This window comes from Barbus barbus, assembly GCF_936440315.1.
Source record: "Barbus barbus genome assembly, chromosome: 45".
NCBI lineage: Eukaryota > Metazoa > Chordata > Actinopteri > Cypriniformes > Cyprinidae > Barbus > Barbus barbus.
This window is the reverse complement of record NC_136723.1, coordinates 14,792,775-14,816,561: the sequence shown is the minus strand read 5'-3', so window position 1 is coordinate 14,816,561 and position 23,787 is coordinate 14,792,775. Positions and strand designations below refer to the sequence as shown.

The 23,787-nt window shown below is 43.1% G+C and overlaps 1 protein-coding gene across 1 annotated transcript in view; it reads right to left on the bottom strand.

Moving 5' to 3' along the window:
* LOC306863744 (protocadherin-1-like) overlaps positions 1 to 15,566 on the bottom strand; it is a gene marked incomplete at both ends in the record, with an annotated part of 81,533 nt that extends 65,967 nt beyond the window's left edge. The window contains 2 exons of the mRNA XM_079407275.1: positions 11,919 to 14,105; positions 14,775 to 15,566. Coding sequence (XP_079263401.1) covers positions 11,919 to 14,105; positions 14,775 to 15,566 — 2,979 coding nt within the window. The remainder of the gene's footprint in view (positions 1 to 11,918; positions 14,106 to 14,774) is intronic.
* Between the last annotated feature and the right edge of the window lie 8,221 nt (positions 15,567 to 23,787).

Below are 23,787 nucleotides of genomic sequence, written 5' to 3'. Positions count from 1 at the left end.
GTTTCTGAAAGAATTTCTGTCCTTTTGAGATGAAGGGAGGAGGAGAGAGAGACAGAGAGAGATGATCCAATTCTACTGTGTCAGTTCTGCAGGGCCCATCCCAGCATGCTTGTCAAGATCATGAGAATCGATTAGCCCAGACTGAAAATGTCATGTTGGTCTCATTTATTTGAAGTAGAGATCCAACAGAGTGGTGATATCTAGTGAATCATTTTGGCAGAAGAACCGGCTTGAATATACTAAGATTGGTTGTTGGCCAAAATGTGGTTTGAGACTACAAAATGGCTAAGAAAGAACTGTAAACTGTCCTTCGTGGCCGTCTTATCGCTACTGGACAAGATTACTAATTTGGAATATGTCTGCCCGGTGCACTAAATCCCTGAGCACTTGTCCAGGTCAATCGATTCTGAAGTGTCAGCCAAGACCAGTCTGTCCTAAGTGCCTGCAGAGACTTGTTAGTCCCAGTGAGACCCTCCTGCGAGACTCCAAGAGCAAACAAGAATGCATATCTGACCCACCCTGTTGTCTTAACGACATCTGCCATGTTGACACACATTGCACTGGCTGTAGGTGCAATGGAATTTCTTCTTGTTGTGCTAATTTCCCTCAGTGTGAGTGATCTCTGTAGAATATAGTTACAAAGTATTTCTTGATAATTGTTTAGTTGCTCACTCCCGCAGGCTGGAGGCAGAGAGGGTGCCTAGAACTCTTGAATCCCTATAAGTGCAGCAGTTGTCTTCACACTGAGCATGAGCCTGTGAGGCCTTCGCACCTGACAGTAGATTGGTCCACCGAGAGGGAGCTGAGTGCCGGCAGTATTGTGCTCTAATGAGGAGCAGTCTGAGAGTATTATGGGCTGTATTCACTGAGGGGAGATCTGAGAGGGTGGGCGCCAGGTTTGAGGTTTACGGCTGCATTCTGCTATGGATATTAGCCAGAGCTGGGTTGAGCAGATGCTCAAAATGTGGGATTCTGGGAAGGGCCTTGAGGCAGCCTCGATAAAGGAAAGGCTGCTTCACATAGAGAATATGTGAGTAGGAGATGAACCATACAAAGAGTAGGGAGCTCTAAAGGTACTATTTACTCTTTTAGCTTCTCTTGGTGCCGGGGCTGATTTATGGCCATACTGGATTTATTACATTTATTACATTTTGTGCATAATTTAGTAAAGTGAAAAAGAAAAAAAACGGCGAGGAAAAGGAAGAACGCTCCGTAGAAAGGCAACATTTTGATGGAAGATCCTCTTATCTCAAAGCTTTGCTTGCCAGAGAATATGAGGCGTGTATGGTAGATATGAAGATAGAGAGATGGAGTGGAGATAGCAGGGAAGGGCTTGGCTTGGAGCTATTTTTCAGCTACAATGCTTTGCTAGCCTGCACATCAGTTTTTTACTTAGTTTTGCCGTGCTCTGGATGGTCAAAGCAGTCTGACTGAGTGAGGGTGAACTGAATCTTATAAATCGTATATCAGGTTATGAGAAATTTTATACCACTTTATCTGTAGTGTATGACTGTATCACAATAACTATTTGTCCTGGAAAACGAACTAAAACGGTTTAGTGAGTTAAAGGTAAAGTGTGACATTTCTTCACCATTAGCAGCATTACATGGAATTACAATCTGTTTGTTCGAGGAACCCAACCGTGGTCTGGATATAGAATTAATGGCTGAACCAATGGTGTTAGTTTGGGACAGAAGTACCTGTTTGTCCAACCAGTTTTTTAAATGTGTTGGGGCAAATATTATTTTTGCAATTGTGTTTAATAGCATTAGTGGCAGAGAAATCACACACTTCACCTGTAAATACTTGCAAAAACAACAACAAAGAATAAGTTCTTAACATTTACAGTACGTAACAACATTTAGAAAACCAATAGTTCCAATGCATAATTCCAGTTGGCCAAACCACATTTGAAGCTAGGGCTGTGCAATTAATCGCATGCAATTCTCATGCACATCTCGTCAGTAAATCCGGCTCCGTGATTGGCGGTAAATCTCCATCGCCAGTTTTCAAATGGAGCGGGAGTTAATACACAGAGCCATTGTTCACTGACAAGCTACGCAATATCGTTTTCATAATCGAATGCGATTCATCTGCGATATTGAACACGATATTGCCTAGCTTGTCAGTGAACTACGGCTCTGTGTATTAACTGCCGCTCCATTTGAAAACAGGTGATGGAGATTTAGTGCTAATCACAGAACCGGCTTTACTGCCGAGTTGCGCATGAGAATCGCATGCGATTAATTGCACAGCCCTATTTGAAGCCATAATGAAATAGCCAATATATTGTAGACACACCTGTGACCAGCGTTAATGTTAAAGGGATAGTTCACCCAAAAATAAGAAAACAAAAATAATGACTTTATTCAACAATTTCTGTGCATGTGCTTGTATTTCGTGTGCATTACTCTGCTTGTAAACAAGGCACAGCGCATCCAGGTTCTATGTCAGAACATCGGCTCCTGTGTCAGCAGCACCACACGCATGCTTCATGGTACTCTTGGAACAGGACTCTAGACTGCGACCAAAATGGTCGCATTTGTCATTTATCATTCATCAGATGAAAAAGATTGTTCTGGAAGTGATTCCAACGATATCGTTTCCCTGTGCCTTTATCGTTAGCTGTGGTCTGAACTCTGCTAATATTGAGAACGATTTTTTAGAACTATGTCTTTATCGCTATCTATATAGTTATCATGCTTGGTGTGAACGGGCCTTTATACTTGCTGCGCCAGCACGAGCGCGAAGGTACGCTCAGCGCACTGCAAAAATTATGCGAATATGAGGAAAAGATGACAGACGGAAGATTTGGCTTTCAAGCTAAAGTAAAGTAAAAGACCGCTTCTTAGACCAGAGTAGATGCACTTGTTGGTATTCTTGTGGGGGAAAAAAACAGTCCTGAAAAAAGTCCCGTCACCGACAGCCAGTTTAGTTTTACTTTTCTTTTTGTTTTCGTTTTGAAAAGCTTGTTATCTTTGCTCTTTACCTCACATCACGCTATGGAGGCTTTCTTTCTTTCTTTCTTTTTTAAATTTGATTCCTCAGTGTTAAACATTCCGTAATTCATTAGTCAGTATATAATACAGCATGTGGTGTATGCCATGCCTCATCTTATTAGTTTTTGTTAATAAACGTTATGTAAGCTAGTTTGTCATTGTAGCCTACTGTTTTATTGTTGTTGTGCTTTTTAATTAAAGGGGTCAAATTATGCTATTTTAAAGATCATTATTTTGTGTATTTGGTGTAACAGAATATGTTGACATGCTTTAATGTTCAAAAAACACATCATTTTTCAAATACTGTACATTATTGTAGTTCCTCTATGCCCCTCCTCTCTCAAACCAGTTGTTTTCTACAAAGCCCCTCCTTCCGACAAGCACAGTCTGCTCTCATTGGCCAACTGACCCAGTGCATTGTGATTGGCCGAAAACCAAAAGCATGCGTCGCAAATGTAACACCCCTTACAATAATCGCAAGCTTCAGCTTTCAAAGTAAAGACAGTTAATAATGTCCTTAGTTTTACCATCAGTTCAAGCCTGAGAGGGGAACAGAGTCACATGACAGACACAGTGATGATGCTCATATGTATTTGCACACAAGCCATGATTAAGACAGCTGACTCTACTGTGATGTGACCCTCTCTCTCTCACACACGCACACACACACACACACACGATGCGCAAAACTCCGCATTTTAACAGTCAATAGCAAATACTTAAACTAATAACAAAACATACTTACAGTCGCTGATTCAGAAGCGCCAGATTGTCATAGCAAAGTCAGAATTACCTCCTCTCCTAGGTTCACGAAACGGTCATCCATAAAATGCGTTGCACAAATTCGAACATTTGGGTTGTGCTGTTGTGTTGTAAGTAATCTTAATGATTCCTAAATGTATCTACTTTCGTCAGGCCAAATAAAGTGCTTTTGCATAGAAACACACAGCGTCTCCCTGACATAGCTGCATCAGCACTAACTGCGGCTACTGAAACCACTCCTTCTCTCTTTGCGTGATCATTTGGGTGGCACTACGCAAATATTTCCACATCGTGACGTAGACACGTGGGGGCGTGTTTGAATGAGCCGTTTTTGGGGAGCATTGCAGAGTCTTAACTTTTATAAAGAATATCTCTTTGGTTTTGAGACTTTAGCCTTTGCTCATCTATGCACAATCAGCTTGTAACACTCCAAAGAGAAAGGAAAACTTGAAATCGCATCATATGACCCCTTTAGGAATAACAAAGAATCCATCTTTTGTTTTAGTCTTAAAAAGTGAAAGGTTTATAGATATAAGCAAAACAGACAATTATCTTTTCTTGTAAAAGGTGACACCAAGATCGCGAATTTGAAAGTGAACGTGAACGTGAAAGCGAAAGCGCACCAAAATTTTGTGCTCGTGCGACCAACTGAGAAAGTTAGTCGCAAAAGAGCAACCAGTGGGAATAATGAGTCTAGAGCCCTGTGGAAGGAAGAAAATAAATTTTAGTTTCTTTGCACACAAAAAGTATCCTTGTTGCTTCATAAAATTAAGGTTGAACCACAGATGTCACATTAACTATTTTAATGATGCCCTTACTACCTTTCTGGGCCTTGAACATGGAAGTTGCATTGGGAGTCACGATCTGATTCCAAAACGATTCTTGATCTAAATTTTTTCCCCAATTAATTATTTTGCTGTGCAAATATATATATTTACTACTTTATATTTTAACCAAAATTGCAGTCTCTATGCTTATTGTTTATGGAATCTCTGTATGTCAGTACTGCCATCTTAAAAGTAGGGGTGTGAATCTTTACTGGTTTCACAATACAATTGTCACGAATCCTGGCCATGCTCTTCCGTTAACTCGCCACCAGATGTCACTCACTCACCACATGGACTCGTACAGCACACTGGACTACAGTTCCCACAATACATTGCACTGACGACACGCACAGCTGTTCTCTATCTCTCCCACACCTGATCATCATTTCAATCACCACCACACACCATATAAGCCTGGGACTTGCTCTTGCTCTGGGCCGAGTATTGTTAGCGTTTATCACTTTTCTAGCGATAGCAACTTTACAGAGCCATAGTCATTGTCTTAGCCTTAGTCTTGCCTTGTTTTCCTGCCGTGTTTGACCCTGCTCTTGTTTTATGTCACGAATCCTGGCCATGCTCTTCCGTTAACTCGCCACCAGATGTCACTCACTCACCACATGGACTCGTACAGCACACTGGACTACAGTTCCCACAATACATTGCACTGACGACACGCACAGCTGTTCTCTATCTCTCCCACACCTGATCATCATTTCAATCACCACCACACACCATATAAGCCTGGGACTTGCTCTTGCTCTGGGCCGAGTATTGTTTGCATTTATCACTCACCTAGCGATAGCACTTTACAGAGCCATTGTCTTAGCCTTAGTCTTGCCTTGTTTTCCTGCCGTGTCTGACCCTGCCCGTGTTTCCTGGATTTACCCTTTGCCTTGCCGTTTGGACTCTGTTCGCTCCCCGTTTGGATTATTGCTCTCGACTCTGGATTATCTTTCTGCCTTGCCCCTTTGGATTCTGTTTGCTGATCGTTGACCCACGCTTGCTCCACGGATTGCTCTGTCTTGCCTCTGCCATACCTGTTTGCTGTCTCCCGACCCTGCCTGTTGTCTGACCATGTTTTTTAATAAAGCTTTGCACATGGATCCGCACGTCTCACGTCTCGTCAGCCCCGTAACAGAATACTCGGCCCATGCCTGCCAAGCCAGAGTCTGCTCACGTCGTCGCTGTCAAGCCAGAGTCTGCTCACGTCGTCGCTGTCAAGCCAGAGTCTGCTCACGTCAAGCCAGAGTCTGCTCACGTCAAGCCAGAGTCTGCTCACGTCAAGCCAGAGTCTGCTCACGTCAAGCCAGAGTCTGCTCACGTCAAGCCAGAGTCTGCTCACGTCAAGCCAGAGTCTGCTCACGTCAAGCCAGAGTCTGCTCACGTCTCCGCTGTCAAGCCAGAGTCACACCACGTCTCCGCTGTCAAGCCAGAGTCACACCACGTCACAGTGCTCCAGCCAGAGTCTGTCACACCCAAGGATTTAAGGTCAGTCCTTCAAGTTCCCTGTCTGATATCCAGTGTGATGGACCCACCACTGATGTCAGTGCGAGTAGCTGGCATTCCCAGGGCCTCAACCCTGTCTGTTACAGAGACTGTTCCCCTGACCTCAGTACTTCCCGTTATGGCGGTTGCCATTTTGAGTGTGTGGGCTGCACACTGTGCTCCTGAGGCCTCTCCTGTCCACGAGTCTGCTCCAGTGCCTCCAGAGGTGGCGGCTTCCGCTGCAGAACCTCCCGAAGTGGTGGCACCCGTCCCTGAACTCGCTGTCTGCCCTGTCACGGCCACGGAGGCCGTTCCTGACCTCATGGTCTGCCCTGTCACGGCCACGGAGGCCGTTCCTGACGTCACTGTCTACCCTGTCACGGCCACGGAGGCTGTTCCTGAACGCACGGTCTGCCTTGTCACGGCCACGGAGGCCGTTCCTGACCTCATGGTCTGCCCTGTCATGGCCATGGAGGCCGTTCCTGAACTTACGGTCTGCCCTGTCACGGCCACGGAGGCCGTTCTTGAACTCACTGTCTGCCCCGTCACGGCCATGGAGGCCGTTCCTGAACTCACTGTCTGCCCCGTCACGGCCATGGAGGCCGTTCCTGAACTCACTGTCTGCCCCGTCACGGCCATGGAGGCCGTTCCTGAACTCACTGTCTGCCCTGTCACGGTCATGAAGGCCGCCCCTGAACTCACTGTCTGTCCTGTCACGGCCGAAGAGGCCGTCTGTGAGCTCTCGCCCTGTCCTGTCACGGCTAAAGAGGCCTTCTGTGAGCTCTCGCCCTGTCCTGTCACGGCTAAAGAGGCCGACTGTGAGCTCTCGCCCTGTCCTGTCACGGCTAAAGAGGCCGTCTGTGAGCTCTCGCCCTGTCCTGCCACAGCCATAGAGACCGTCCGTGAACTCTCGACCTGCTCGGTCACGGCTCCTGTGACCATGGGGACTCTCTCTGTGGTGTCTGTCTCTGTTCTCCCCAGATCCCTGATCCTGTCATGGCTTCCTGACCAGTCCGCTCTGCCGTGGAGATACTCTGCCCTGTCTACGCCACACTGGTGGGCTCCGGCTCCGTCTACTCCGCCATGGTGATCAGTTGTCTGGCTCTGGGGGTCTCCTGCTCCGCCCAGGTGGGCTCTGGTCCCGTCCTGCCCTGCAACGAAGACTCTCCCAGTGTTGTCTGTCTCTGCTCTCTCTGTGTTGTCTGTCCTTGTTCTCCCCAGATCCCAGTCTCTGTCATGGGTTCCTGCCCCGTCTGCTCCGCCGTGGTGGTCTTCTGCTCGGGTCTGGTGGTCGTCTGCTCCGCCGTGGTGGTCTTCTGCTCGGGTCTGGTGGTCGTCTGCCCCGCCGTGGGGGTCTTCTGCTCGGGTCTGGTGGTCGTCTGCTCCGCCGTGGTGGTCTTCTACTCCGGTCTGGTGGGCTCCTGGTCCGTCTGCTCCACCCTGGTGGGCTCTTGCTCTGTCCTGGTCTCCGGTTCTGCCTGGGTGTCCTGCTCTGCCGGTTCTGCCTCAGTCCCCGGTCTTCCCACTTCCTCATGGACCTGGCCCTCCGTCCCTCCCCCTGTTCCGCCTCCGCTCCACCGCCCTCCTGGACTATATAAGAGCGTCTGGAAGCCGCTCCTTGGGGGGGGGCTATGTCACGAATCCTGGCCATGCTCTTCCGTTAACTCGCCACCAGATGTCACTCACTCACCACATGGACTCGTACAGCACACTGGACTACAGTTCCCACAATACATTGCACTGACGACACGCACAGCTGTTCTCTATCTCTCCCACACCTGATCATCATTTCAATCACCACCACACACCATATAAGCCTGGGACTTGCTCTTGCTCTGGGCCGAGTATTGTTAGCGTTTATCACTGTTCTAGCGATAGCAACTTTACAGAGCCATAGTCATTGTCTTAGCCTTAGTCTTGCCTTGTTTTCCTGCCGTGTTTGACCCTGCTCTTGTTTCCTGGATTTACCCTTTGCCTCTGCCGTTTGGACTCTGTTCGCTCCCTGTTTGGATTATTGCTCTCGTCTCTGGATTATCTCTCTGCCTTGCCCCTTTGGATACTGTTAGCCGATCATCGACCCACGCTTGCGCCCCGGATTGCTCTGTCTTGCCTCTGCCATACCTGTTTGCTGTCTCCCGACCCTGCCTGTTGTCTGACCATGTTTTTTAATAAAGCTTTGCACATGGATCCGCACGTCTCACGTCTCGTCAGCCCCGTAACAACAATTCAATTACGATTATCATCATCAACTCAATATCACGATGCTTCACATTCTCAGTTTTCAATATTACTGCACATGGCTACATTTTCATATAAATTGTATATCAAATTAATTTTTATGCAAAATTTACTTTATTTTATTATTATATAAACAGGCTACTTTTTAAAACAATTACTTATTTAAAATAAGTGCTCTTTAAGTATCCGAAAGTTTACAGAAAATAGTTATGGGTATTTTCTTTTTTCCTCAGCAGTATTGCCGTTTGATTATTACTGATGAGATCATAGACAGTGGCAGCTTTAACAGGCTGCATTCACACTAATGCATCTATTTCAATATATCACATGCTTTGTCCTGCTCTGAAAACATAACTGACTGTGTGTACATCAATTTCATAAAAAATTAGTCAGTGTGTCAGTGCACGAGTTTCGTTCATCTAATAGTACTGCATTCCAAACGGCATAAATGGAAGCATATCCAAAGCAAATCTAAAAAAAACACGACGGGTGGAAGCACACACTGTCAAGCAATGCGCACGTGTTTCACAGCGCAAATTCTGTGCAATGAAGCCTGCCGCGTCTCTAGTGCGCACGTGTGGGAAAAAACCAAGCTCAGAAGCTTCAGAATCGTTGAAGAGAGAATCGCGATGCATCAAAGAATCAATTTTTTTCTCCCACCCCTAGTCAGAAAGCTCTCGGATTTCATCAAAAATGTCTTAATTTGTGTTCCTAAGATGAACAAAGGTATTATGGGTTTGGAACGATATGAGGGTGAGTAATTGTTGATAGAATTTTAATTTTTGGGTGAACTATCTCTTTAAGGAGATTACTAACAAAAGCATTTCTTTTAACAAAGGCAAAAAAATATGCAACATAATAATAAACAATTTCGACATACGACACAAGATCATTAACAACACACAATGTTTTTAAAGAAAAAATCTATAACGAATATAAATATGAATGTTTTGAATAATCCATTTACAGCCAATAATGTCTGTGATTCCACCACTTGAGCTGTGTGAGCTGAGCAGTAAATGAACATTGTCAAACCCAAAAGCATCCTACACATTTTTGAATAATCAGGAGCACACAGCATGAATGGAATTTAACAACTAACATCTGGAAAAAAAATCACTTAATAAGCATTGTCATTACCTCCAAGTCAGAATGTAGGTCACTTTGTCACAGACAATAACGAAAGCATAAATTCTTCTTTGACTTAAATAATGTTATCATAAAAAAAGTGAAAAAGGCAAAAAAAAGTGAACACAGTCCAACATTGCATATAACTGAATTCTACTGGAAAGTTGTGAAACGGTAACTTAAACAACTAAACTTTGCTTCACACTGCTCTCTTTATAAAACTTCTTCCTCATCAGTAAAAGCAAAGCAGTCATGCATATTAATAGGCACAGATGCAAAATCTTTGCCAGATGAGACATTTTATCATCTTTCAATATATATACCATAACCTGCCCAGCCCCAAGTGTGTGTGTTGAGTGTTTTATGAGTGTTCTTCCAACACACTGGCTCTTGCAAGGTTAAGAGATGTTTTTCACTAATTAAAGCCCACCCCAAAATCCAACCTGAATCCCTGCCTCCCAATCCTCCTCCCTCCAGTTGGAGATGAAGGGCAGCCTATGGAGAAGAGGGGGGCAAACGGAGTGTTATCTCCGTCTAATAAGGCATTTTAATTGTATGGGTTTAATTTAAGCACAGATTTACAGCTTCTCAAGCTCTCATCACACCCATTTAAAAATAGCTGGGAAGGTCTCTCCCTTGATCCCTGTCTGTGTGCTATGTCTCTCACTCAAGGCTGTTCCGGAAAGAGAGGAGCACATCACAAAAAGGTGAAAGATCTTTGCTATGAGCAAGCTAATTATCAACATTGTACTTGATGAGCCCATGCAGTCCCCTCGGTAACTGTCACACAGTTTAACACATTTGGAGGTAATAGGGAGAGAGTTTTGGGAAGATCCATGAACTGTGAAAGACACACGCACAAACACAACACACAGCAACACATTCAAACAAATCTCTGCTCACGGAGTCAGGCCATGCCACTGTGAATTGAGCATTGAGGGTTTTTTTCACACCTCAGGAGAAGACTTTCCGAACAAACACACTCCTCTTAATGAGTTTTTTACGGACCAGGAAGGAAAGCAGTGAAGCCAGTCATCACGCTCAATCCTCACTGGCAATAAACGGCAAACAAGGCCACTGTGTTTACACTCATCAGAGCTTAAACTGGGAGAGCTTGAGCCAAGGATGTCACACGCACCTGAGCACATTGCCACACGCACTGAGACATCGGTGAGCATATTACCATTCGCTCTGTCACGCTCCACTCTCCACATCTGTCCTCAGTTTGGCTGAGATTTAATTTTTTTATTTTGGTCAATCTGTTAAGCCTGATGTGGGTTTGGGGTGGGATGGAGGGGGATCCCTCACAAGTTCACATCTGCCAAGAGATGTCACATGAGTCAACATCTGTCCCTTGTTTATACACCTATCAGTTAACTCTCACAGATACAAAAATCTATTTATGTAACGTATGTTACCGAATAAGAATCTGATCGGTTAGGTCGACTTGCTGAAACCAGTCCACACAGAGGAAACTCAGCCCACATTCACACAAATGGATTACATGAGTACATGCAGAAGCCTGGAAGTACACACACATAGAAACGATGCACACCAATGTAGCACGCTCTCCATAGCTGGAGTCTATTGTCACTTCCATGCCATATGCTGTCCATCACGGTGTGGGAGCTGCCGTGGGTAACTATTCTCCCCAGTCAGTGAGTCTGCAAGGCCTGTACTCACCCTGACTGTCATCTAGCATCTGCTGGCTTTATCAAACACCAGACTGGTACTGACGGAGTCAGGACCCATGTGCCCTTGCTTTCTGTCTCAAGCCTCTGCCCAGTAAACTTCACTACCACTCTTAGTGGAGATTACACTCAATTTGAAATTTCTTATGTTTCCCCTTGATTAACACACAAATTGTGGCACCAATTGCTTTACTTTTGTTTCCCCTTGGATTCCATCTGAAATTAGCATGTTGAATTGGCATCTAAATGGGTCAGACTGAATTGGCATCTAAAGCCAAAGAAAATGACTTTGGACTTATTCAATAGCAGCAGGTCACACAGGCCCCTCTCACTGAGTAGATCAGATTTCATGAGAAATCTGAGAAAACATGAGCTCTAGCAAATATGCCCATTTTGCACTCTACCCACACCACAAAAATACAATTAAATTAGTGTCTGGACCTTTGCAATTGTCTGATCACAAAGTATATTGAAGTGTATTTTCAGACAGTGACCAGAGAATATATATAAAAGGGTACATGATGCAATACAAGAGCCATTTTTGACACCTTTTAAACAGACAGATTCTTGTATGGCAAGATGGTCTTTTCGTGTTATACACTGTGATTTAACCCACAACAAACAAAATGAGTAGAATAATATTTAGCATATAGCAAAATATTCATTTATCAACACCCACTACTTTGCCACTCTGAACCAAATTTTAATGACCCATATAAGCAATTGATAGCTAAACCAATTTTCCATCACAGCATTACACATACAAAATCAGAAATAAAGATTGGTACCGTTTTTGTGCTGTATTTTGGTTGATTGGTCTTGTAGCTGTAATCCGAGTACTGGTCTGAGCCGGTGGAGTTGTCATCACCGCCTGTTCCCACAAAGGTGTTGGCAGCAGGGAGCTCCTGGACAGCCTGATGCTTTTGGGAGGCAGATGGGGACTGGGCCTGGAGCTGGATGGAGGGCAATGGGGAATTGGAATGGTAGTGCCTGCCTAGGTCAGGGCTTCCAGGTGGATATGTCAGAGGCAAATGGATCCTGGGGCTGTCATTGACCCCATCAAGGTTAAATTTCAGACTCTTTTGAAGGCTGACTTCCTCATCCTCTCCAAGAGGTTTAGGTGACTTTGGTGGCTTACCTTTTTTACCCTTTCTCCCCTTGCCACTTTTTGGCCCTTGCTTGGGGGCATACAAATCTTTGGTCTCCTTCTTGCCAGCCTGATAACCACTCTTAGCTTCTCTTTGAAGGCGATGCCTGATGAAGACCACTACAACAATCACAGTGACCACTCCCGCCACTCCAGCTAAACTGCCATATACAATGTTGCTTCTTTGGGCAGCCAAACCGTAATCTGGGTCTCCTGCAATGTCCATGTCCAGTGGGGTGTACAAGCTATGCCCCACAAGTGCCTCCACGTGACTTACGTTGGAAATGGTTTCATTAACGTAAATGTGTACCAAGGCAATGGCATGACGGGAAGGTTTGCCCCTATCGCTCACTTTTATCACCAGTCGATGCAGACCACTGTGTTTCTGAGTTAGTTCCTTGGTTAATGTGATCTCACCGTTAGATGGAGAGATGTAAAAAAGGTCATGTGGATTTCCCCCAGCAATGCTGTATACTAGCTCAGCATTGGAACCGGAATCAATGTCCTCCGCTTCGACCACTTCCACAACACTGTCTGGAGCAGCCATGGGAGATAGACGTATGAAGGATGAGTTGGATGGTTTGGTGACAACAGGTGCATTATCATTCTCATCGAGGACATTGATGGTCACGCCAACATAGGATGATCTTGGTGGATCCCCTCCATCTACAGCTTTCAAGCGGAACGTGTAACTGCTCTCCTTCTCTCTGTCAAATGAGATACTGGACAGAATAGTGCCAGTACCATTCTGAATCACAAATTTGCCTACATCAGGTTCCACGGAAAGTTGCACTTGAGCATTCTCACCCTCGTCCATGTCCTGTACTGTTACCATGCCAACAGGGCTAAGGGGTGGCATGTTCTCCAAGACCGAGAAGCTGTATCCACTCAGCATGAACTTGGGATCATTGTCATTCCGATCAAGTACTTTGATTACAACTGTGGCAGTACCCCTGTGACTGGGAACCCCTTTATCTGCTGCAGTAACACGGAACTCGTAGCGCTCCTTGTGCTCACGATCAAGAGGGCTCCGAGCACGTACTTCACCTGAGTTAGGGTCAATATCAAAAAGTCCCCTTGTTGAAGAGTCTGCAATAATGCTGTAGACCAGCTCTGCATTAGTGCCACTATCTGCATCTGAGGCGACTACATCTACCACCTTTTCTCCAGGCTGGTTCTCCTCAGCAAACTCTACTTCAAACAGTGTCGGTGAGAAAATGGGAGAATTGTCATTTGTGTCAGTCACTTGGACTTTTAGCGAGTTAGTGCTGGACAGAGCTGGATTGCCTGAATCCACTGCCACTATCTCCACCCGGTAGTCCCTAAGCCTTTCATAGTCCAGAGGTGTTGTGGTCTGCAGAAAATACTTCCTCTTGTTGTCAACTGATGAATCACTGGCTGGCCGAAGCTGGAAAGGAACATCACCAGCAACCACACAGGTCACCACGGCATTCTCTCCCTCATCCTTATCTGAAACCTGTACCAATGCCACTGCAGTGCCTACAGGCATATCCTCTGAAATGTTTGCTACTCCATCAGTATGGGTCACAAGACCAATGCCTCGAATCTCCACTGCTGGTGCATTGTCATTCTGGTCGGTCACATCAATAGAAACGTATGTTTTAGAACTTTTGGGTGAGGGGCCTTTGTCTCGTGCAACAACGTAAAACTTCAAATTGTTGATTTCCTCACGATCCAATGGGCCTTTGACATATATGATACCTGATGAGCGGTCTATCCGGAGAAGTTTCGGCACAGGATCAATGGCCTGATGTAACGTGTATTCAATCTCACCATTAGGACCCAAGTCTGAATCATTAGCCTTCACCTGCAATAGAAAAATTTAGTTATTAAAACTTGACTTGGACTGAAATCAATTCAAATGTAAAGTACTAAGATAACAGCAAACTGGATTTTACACATAATCAAGATAATGTACAAAAAATACTGCAGGACAAGACTGCAAAACAACATTCATTAGACACTGGGCATTAAATGTTGGGTATTTAAACAGAGTGAATCTATTTATGGCACAAAACTAGGAAAATAGTCAAAGCATTGCATGACAGGATTTCTGGAACATAAGCTGTCAATAGAGAGCGAGGTTCCTTCGAAACTTCACTGACTACTCAGATCATTTCAATAATCTAATTTTTCAGATTCAACTTTAATAGTTCAATAGTTTATAGTGATTTACTTATTTAACAAAATGAACATGTATTTTATTTAACCAAATGTGATTTTTTTTTTTTACTTATTTATTATTTAGATGAACATGTATGTGATGATCAAGCTGGATTATTGTCATAATTAAGGAAAATTAATTTGGTAAGTCAGGCCCTGCTCCACTGATGTAAGGCATCAAAGTAAAGAACAGACAGCTGGGAGGTTGGAAAAGCAGCGCTCATTAAAATTTCACACTCCAACATGATGCAATAGGCAATTTATCTTGCCTTGTTTGGATCTAAAGGTTGACTTAGCATGTTTGCCATTTTACCTGTAACACAGAGTGTCCAATCGGGCTGTTCTCTGCGACCTCTGCTTCGTAGGAGGATTTTTCAAATTGGGGTGCATTGTCATTAGCATCAGCAATGACGACCCTCAGCAAGGCACTACTGTAGCGAGGTGGATTGCCTCCATCCACAGCTTTGATGGTGAGATCGTAGGAGTCTTTCCGTTCTCGGTCAAGGCTTCCCAATACAATGAGTTGAGGCAATTTTTCACCTCGGTCCTCTGCAACTTGCAGACCAAAGAGTGCTACAGCCTCTGGTCCTGCTGTTAGGGTGTAGTCAGCTACTCCATTTCTCTCCGTATCTTTGTCAGTGGCCAGCGGAATTGAGAAGAGCGCCCCCAGGTGGGTGTTCTCTGGAACTGAGAGGGTAAGGACAGGTGAGGGAAACTGTGGCGTGTTATCATTGATATCCTGCACTTCGATCCTTCCCTCTATCAGCCGTGGACTCTGATTCTGAATGAGATCTGTGACGGACACCTCAAACTCAAGAAAGCAGGGCTTGCCTTTATTACGACAATCCTTCAGTGTCTCTCTGTCTATGGGGATCTCAGTGGTAAAGATATCTCCAGTTTTGCCATCCACCCGCAGATAGGGAGTGCCCACCTCCAGTTTGTACAGGTGTCCAGTGTCTGGTAGGCCCTGGTCAGCTGCCAGACTGCCAATCAGTGTGCTCGGAGGTTGTTCCTCATGCACACGGTATAGAATGCCACCCACCGCACCACTCAGAAAGTCCAGGAACAGTCCCCACAGCAGAAACAACACCACAGGGAGATCCATGGGCCCTTGGAGAGGTAACACCTCAGTCTGCAAAACAGTGTGAAAAACATGTTAAATCGTAAACAAGTGTGTCATGTAGTACTCTTCTGAACAGAGAAAAACAAACTTCCTTTTTTCTTTTATTTTAATTTACTTTACCAGCGAGGGACTAGACAAGGGTAAAGCAGAATGAACACAGCACACACTGTTTTGTGTACACATTGCGAGCACTAAATCCAAGGCTAAGAGTTGTAAAAGCTCTCCGGAAAATGCCTCTTCCCCCGACACCACTAAAAGCCTCCTCTCTCATTAGCTTACATTATTTATCATCCTCATTTTTGAGTAGATGATTACTTGTATGTAAAGAAAGACAAAGAAGACCTACTGTACAAATGTATTTCAAAAAGGTGTTTGAAACCATCCACCAATAGCATGACTACTGCAAAAAAGCTTCATTTCTTAAATCTGGGAGTTAAATCATCTCTATTAATACCACACAGGAAAATGTTAATTATCACTCTTTTGAGTGTCTGTCCAAGCTAAGCTGCTTTTGAAAATTAATGATTTAGAACACGCAATGAGACACTTCTTAATGGGCTTTTTAATAAGAAGGTATGGGTTACTGTTAGGCTCGAAACAACAGCTCAGCAAGCTTTGTACTATTTACAACATAAATTAAACCATCTTATATGCAGTTTATAATGCACTTTCCTCAACATATGCTTAATCCAGTGCATATTCACAGCCAGTGATGGGGCTATTATTTTGGATGACTTCCCTTTAATGAAGGTTACACTCATTTGATTGGCCCATAACATAAAATAGGCAATTTCTCAATGCAAAGTGCTGATGAGACAAAAGGTACGAAGAAGACTGCTAACACAGCAAAGGAACCATTCAGCATCACAGAATGTAGGCTGAAAGATTCCCCTCAGTGAAACACTGGTATATTAAGACGCTGCACTCCCAGGTCACAGAGCACCTGAAGGCCAGCCCTTATCTCAAAGTACAGATTTATTCAAGACAGATGAGAAATATCTGTCTTATCAAGGCTCAGAAGTTTCAGGCTAATTTACACACTGTTTTGCTCTCATGTTTGATTTTCAACCTGCTAGGCCTCTTCATTAATCATTATCCTCTATTTTAGCATCTGCATCTATATTCCCCTGGATCCAGGTTTCTCTCCTTTTTAAGCACCAAATAGTTTTAGAGTTTAATTATTTCCTGACTGAGAAGATGTTGTGTCTTTAAATGACAGTAGACAGTTCATTGAGCTGGGGCACTTAATGCTGCGGTCTTTGAAGCTCCTGTATATTTATATGCAAAACATCCATGTAACATCTAGAATGGAGCATGAGTCAAACCAGAATCGATACAGGCTTTGCAAGCGGCCATGATCCAAAAGAAAGTAAATAAGTGTTACACAAAATAGCTAAACACAAGAATACATAGAAATCCAATCAGAAATCCAATTCCTTCGTATCTGTTAAGATTTGGAGTGCAGCATATTGATGCACTAATTGCCCTGGTATTGATGTGTCCTCTTTTTGCATTTGCAGGGCAGCATCCTGTCGATGTAGCTGTGCTGATAGTGTATAGGGTAAAAACATGATTAGGGACTGTGGCATAAAGCACAGCCTCTGAGGGCCCAGGCAATAACTTACACTCATGGCAGTGGGAAGGTGGACCCTAGTAATGCAGTGAGACTGGAACACTGGATCTAATGCTACAGATGTAAAAATCCTAATAACGGTGATTATATGTTGGCCCGTACATTAGTAGAGAAAATGCAATTTTGTGTTGTTTTGCTGCATTATGGTTTTTTGTTCTTCTCAGAATTTATAAACCTTAAGGGCTTTAAGTATGCTGCTCCAAGTCATTGACTAGTGCATGTTATGATTTGTGACAAAAAAAATGTAGGCAATAAAACTGCCTATAACAGAGGAACCTTCAAGCCAATTCTACTGTATAACCACTCAATTCAAACTGAATAGAAATTCACTGACGCTGCACTGCCCTACAAAGACAAAAGCACAATAACTACACATTTTATCAAAAGTGGGTTATGACCGAAAGTGGGTCTCTTAGTTTATGATCTGTCCTCTAACAGACAGGTCTAGCTGAACTATCCTCAGATTCAGAGAAAACAGAGTATAAAATCAATCAAAAAACTTTGAAGCCATTTTTCCTCTATTCTAGCATTGACATAGTGATTGCATTTTGCCTTTGTTGGGGCGGTTCACAGGGAAGTGAACACATTTTTTTGAATAAATGTGGAGGGGGGGGGGGGGGGGGGGGGGTCATTTGATTGCTTTTTCATGGCACCTTTGACAGGGTGTAGAAGCCTTTATCATTTTTCACTCCCTCAACAGCCACAATAAATTGAAAAAGATTCATACATGGATCCAGCAAATCATAATAATAATAATAATAATAAAAATGTAAAACACAGAAACACGCTTTACTCTTACTTTAACACGCTGACTCTTCAAACAGCCCAAGAGCATAAGCACTTCATCTCATCCCGATAAGAGTCTACAAACACTCAACAAACTATTTAAGTGCTGTTGATTTTTAGCTATACGGAGTAATTCTTGAACAAAAGGTTATTATAATAGCTCTAAACTCAAGTGAAAGTGCCAAAAAATATGTTGATGATAACATTAACTATAGGGTTTGTTTCAAAGACATCAGTTGGTTACACGCTGTGGAGAGGCAAAGAGCAGAGCATATGTTCACTGTGTATTACTTCCCTAGTGAACGCCTAGACAATCTAAACGAACCAGCCACATTTAGCCAGTGTATCAATCTCATACAGTGCTGAGAATATTCAGAGGTCTGTTGAAAATACAGCACAAGCACTTTCAGACAGAACCCTCAGTACATTTCAAGCCTTGCTTACACTGCACAAGATGCCTGCAACAATTTCAGAAATGAACATGGATGTAAGCCACACTAAACAAGTTCTGAAGTCATTTTCGCTCTGCTCTTGAGACTGATAGTTCATGCAGACATTTTATTTTCCCTCAAGTATTGTGACCTTTATTTTTCTGCAGTGCTGTAAATCATCTGTTATCGCATTCATTCAGGTTCAACAGGTTTAGCATTTCAGCTCAGTCCAATTAAATCAGTTACCCATATTATTAGCCATACCTTTCCCAGTGGACAAACGCTGGGTCATTTTACAGGCAAATTAATTCAGTAATGGCTGTTTAAGACCATGCACTATTTTTATGTTTTGCACAAGATCATTAGGAGTAGAATCATTTCTTATTTTCTAAGTTCATTATTAGTTTTTGTTTTAGTTATTGATATGTGATCATATATGTAGCAATAATAATAATAATAATAGGCCTAATAATAATAATAATTATTATTATTATTTCACTTGAGGTATGAAAGATTTATCTATTTGTTTTTTGTTTGTTTTTTTATAAACCCCATAGATGCACGCCATCCGTTTCCTTTGAGCTCAGACAGGGTTGTGGGTGGAGATGGTGGATGGGGGAATCCTGTAATCAGTCTTACAGGGATTTGACCAATCATTGATCCTGCTGTTGACCCAGCCAGACCAGGTGGGCGCTCCACTGCGATTTCCTTTATATCTGCAGCCCTGTGGAATACAATCCAGCCCCGTGCGGCTAGATGCCGAGTTATTAACGATAATAGTGTTATACATGACCTCAGTAGCGCACAGCAAACAGCACATTCAACTGGTCGTTCGTCAACTATCTTAATCGCAGCCGTTTTCCTAAGACTAGATGTTCGGTACCTTAAAATACGCACCAAAAGATCTGCTAAACGTTTGCTGCACTAATACATACGATTCGTGAATTCGCGTCGCATTAAATAGGCTACTAGTGGCAACAAACAAGTGTCGTTTGGTTATTTGTATGTAAACCTGAACAGCTCGATTGATTCTGCAGCACAATAAGCCCCGTCTAAATCAAAATGTGGTTCGGAATCTCTAAATAATACGGGCTGCCACACAATTCTCTGACATCGATACGTAATCTTTCAAAATCACTATAGTTTCTGCACCGGCATTCAGCCGTGTATGGAATATTTAAATATGACCCATCGACATATCGAGCATTCCTTCTCAGCTTTATTCATTTTCTAGTGGCGTCAATAAAGTTCGCTGCCTACCTTCGTCGATCACTTTTTCCTGCCGAGACCGAGGCTTCTCGTCTGAGGATCAACTACAGCTGACGTTTCCTTCGTGGTTACACGGACCCCTAAACACCTGCTTTACACAATCCAGACATCAAGAAAACATACAATCCTTTCGTTGGAAACCAATCCATAAGTGGCCGCGTTATTTTTCCTCGCCATTCCCAGGACTCCGCGTCAGTTTGATAACGTTTGCACTCATTTAAGTGTTATTGAATTAGAAATGACGGCTGATGATGGGTGTTGAAATGTTGTTTCTCAACAGAGGAACAGTTCTAATGCCAGCAACTTCCCCTGTTTCAGTCCATAAATCCTCAAACACTAATTTCAGGAGAGTACAGGTTCTCTCAAAATTGATCACACTTGTTATTCGTTACGGAATGATCGCATAATGTACCAGAAATGCTGTAAAAATGTAACAGTACATGGCAGAACGTATGGAGTCGGGTTTTCTTCGCTGTCCTCAGAAGTAGACTATCAACGCAGTTTTGGCACAGGGATCTTCTCCGCACAGGGTTAATCCTGCATTTCAATGCATGTGAGAGAGTGAGTGAAGAGATTTCTCAGCACCGCGCGCTGTTCCCCTCTAGAAGCGCGCTCAGGCGGAGGAGGTGGGGCTCTCGCGCGCCACAGGCTGTTTGATGAAAAAGGCACAATTAGGTTAGGAAAACATTATAATTGTTAATAGCCTAATATATATGGCCCATATCCTTTGTATTGTGTTTCATTGCTTCCTATTAGCAAATCAGATTCGTGAATAAAACGGGTCAGACCTTTTCAATGAATTATTTTCACAAAAGCAGAATTTGACCGAATCGGTTCACGAGTCATTGATCTTTGAACTCTCTTGTGTTCAAAACGCCTACTTCGGAACGAGAAATGTGGTCCGATGGTAAGAGCCTTTGGACTGAACTGATGGACCTAAAAGTGAGTTAGGGTCTACGTAAATTGCCGAAAATCAGTTAGGTATACAAACTAAAATTTCCAAATGTTGCAAATGTTTCTGTAATTTAATGAGCGGTTGGCTAGGAAACTGAGCTGGTAGGCATAACATTACACTAAACATGCCTATAAATCAAATGTAATCAAAAGTGTCCTTTTAGAGCACATGGCATGGACCACGCGATGGCCTTATTAAAATAATCGCTTTTGAACCCGTTTTTGAAACTCTTCGGTAGCAAACGGTTCGCGTATGGGTGAGTCGCATCTATCATCATTTCTTTTAGCAAACGTCTTTATCTGTTTTTCATTTAATGAGCTGTTAGTTTTAAAAAGGTGGCTTCAAAGTCTTTAAGCATCAGACCCAAGGGTCACCCACGGAGCTCTGCTCGCTGTGTCATTATTTGCTCGTGCATGGATCATAATACTGAGCAATTGGTCGTAAAATGTGATGAGTATTGATCGAGTTGGAATCGCATCCAGTGAACAAATACAGTTTGATGCATTCAACAGTTAAGAGCTGAGCGCTCTTTGCTCTTTTGGCGCCACCCACGGGCGTTTGAATGCACACACGGCTGGCAAAGCGTGTTCACGTTTGCTCTAATCTACCCCATAAATCCACTCCCCCATCGCCCACGCGCGCACACACACAGACAGAGCGGCTGTTGTTCTCATGCTGAAGAAAGGATGCTGGATTGTGTAACAGTTGGTGTGAAGAGAAGGCTAGACATCATCCCTGAACATACTGTATAGAAATGAGCACATATAGGAATGAATGGAGATGCGTGATTAACCTTTGAATGAAAACACTTAACAACAGCAAAAGAAAAGAAAAGAAACATCTACTTTTGCATCTGTTATAGCCTATGTTTATTTTCTTGTTTAAATTAGGGGGCAGGTGTGGGCTCATGCCATAATTGCATCAATGAAATCAGAATGAAATAAAAAAAAACACTGTTTTTTGTCACAGTAGCCATGTTTACATGCAACCAAATAATCTGATTGATGGCTTAATCTGATTGAAAAGCCTTCATGTAAACACCTCAATCGATCTGACTGAGCTCAATCTGAATACAGAAGGGGTATCAAGTGATGAAACCTGAAATAATCTGATCAATAGGTAAATTATCTGTAGCTATCTGTATCAATATGTAAATTATCTGTATAGCTATATTTTTAAATTATTTTTTAACCTAATCAAAATAACCCAACTGCAGTTTGATTGAGATTAACTGGAATGCACAATGAAAAAAAATATATATTTTTTTAATTTGTTAAAAACAGAGTTATCTGTTTTTGCAAATTAACTTTTATTATGTCAGCTTTGTTTTAGATTTGTCATTAAAGCAAAAATGACAATTGCACTCACAGTAGCTCCGGTGACTTCATTGCGGTGACCTTATCCATCTCTGAATGCGGTGAAGTTTTTTCATAATACATACAGTGTATATTTAAATGAATGTGAATTGGACTGTAATGTTAAGGATTCATAAACCGCGCTTTCAGAATCTGAAAGAAGATTGGATTCATTCCCATGAATTGATGGCAAAATTGGTGTTTTGTTAGCATCTGTGCTATCTTAAGAGCCACGATAGCAAGATAACGTCATGCAAATACCAGTGATTTGGTACTCGTGATTGTATGGTGACATTTAATTCTCTCATCTTGGAGTTCTAAATTCAATTTTGGCAGAAGTATATTCATCTAATCTTGTCAATCACCCTAACTCCACCTCCATTTCTACTAATTTCTATTTTATATTCAGTATTTAGCTAGTCAAAAAGACAGTTCAGAGCTTGAATTGTGTTTCATTCTCAAGCCCTCCATTACGGACAGCAAGCCAGCAAGTTTACCTTCATCTCATTCAAGCATTAAATTAACATGTGAATTTCTGAACCCTCATTCATCCTTCATTCAATGATATCATCTACCTGAAATGAAGATTTACACACCCTCATGTCTTTTGAAAACTATGTAATTTGAAAAATGGTGTAAAGTGAAAAATGACTGAAGCGGTCAAGCAAGATTTTACACAAAGATTTTGACAGCCCCTGGTGCCCATCCACTTTCATTGTAGAGAAAACATTCTGCTAAACATCTCTTCTTGTGTTTTGGAGGTTTAGAACAACATGAGGGTGAGTAAACGATGACAGAATTTCCAATGTTGCCATAACTATCACTTTAAGTACCTTAAAAACAGTCTGCCAAGACCTTTATTGATTGTCGTGAGACCAGCGGAGCAGAAAGTAGAACCTGCTATGCTTAATTCAGAGTTTACATTGCAAAACAGGATTCAACTCAATATTTTTAGCCCTGTATGTATTCAACACGGTAGATGTTTCCAACACTGGGTGTAACGGCATGCCACCTGATGCGGTCTGTTAAAATCATGCAGCTCCCACCAGCCGAGAGGAGGTCTGTATAAAAGAAAAACAGCAGGCAGTTTGTCCTTCGGAAAGAGTGCAACAGACGTTTACGATTTTTTTGGGTTGGAAACTACACGTTTAATTATTTCCACCATAATGTGGGGGATTTATAAAAGCTCAGAGAGAAAGAATAATTGAAGTATGATTCTTTATAGATAAAACTGAGCCAATCCACCGTGCATCGTTACCAAAATCACATGACCTAAATCCTAAAAATGGTTCATCATCTTTTTATATCATCATCTTTTATGAAAGATCAATACAAACTTGTTAAACCTAATTATCACAGACACAGCAAAGCTTTGACGAGCCGCATCTCCCTGGTCTCTGTGCAAACATCAAATCCGATCTGTGGAGAACAGCGGTGGCAGAATCCAGGAGCCTCCAGAGCGGCTCACTGCAGCAGACCCCCGAGCACGGCCCTCAGGGAGAGGTAGGACTTCTTCTTTTCTGCTAGGCGCTCTGAAGGCAGCCTCTTTCAAAGAGTTCCAGTGTGTGAGCCTTTCTCTCTCCTCTACCAGTCTCTCATTAGCAGCAAACAAACAGCTGTCGGGTTACCTCTCCTGGGCTCTCATTAAGCGCTGTCAATCATTCACGAGCCTGGCGCCAGCCAATCAAAGCGAGGCTTCCACCCACGCTGTGCCCACCTACATGCAACAGGGAGGAGGTCAGAGGTCAGCTACGTATGAGACGGCATTTTTTCA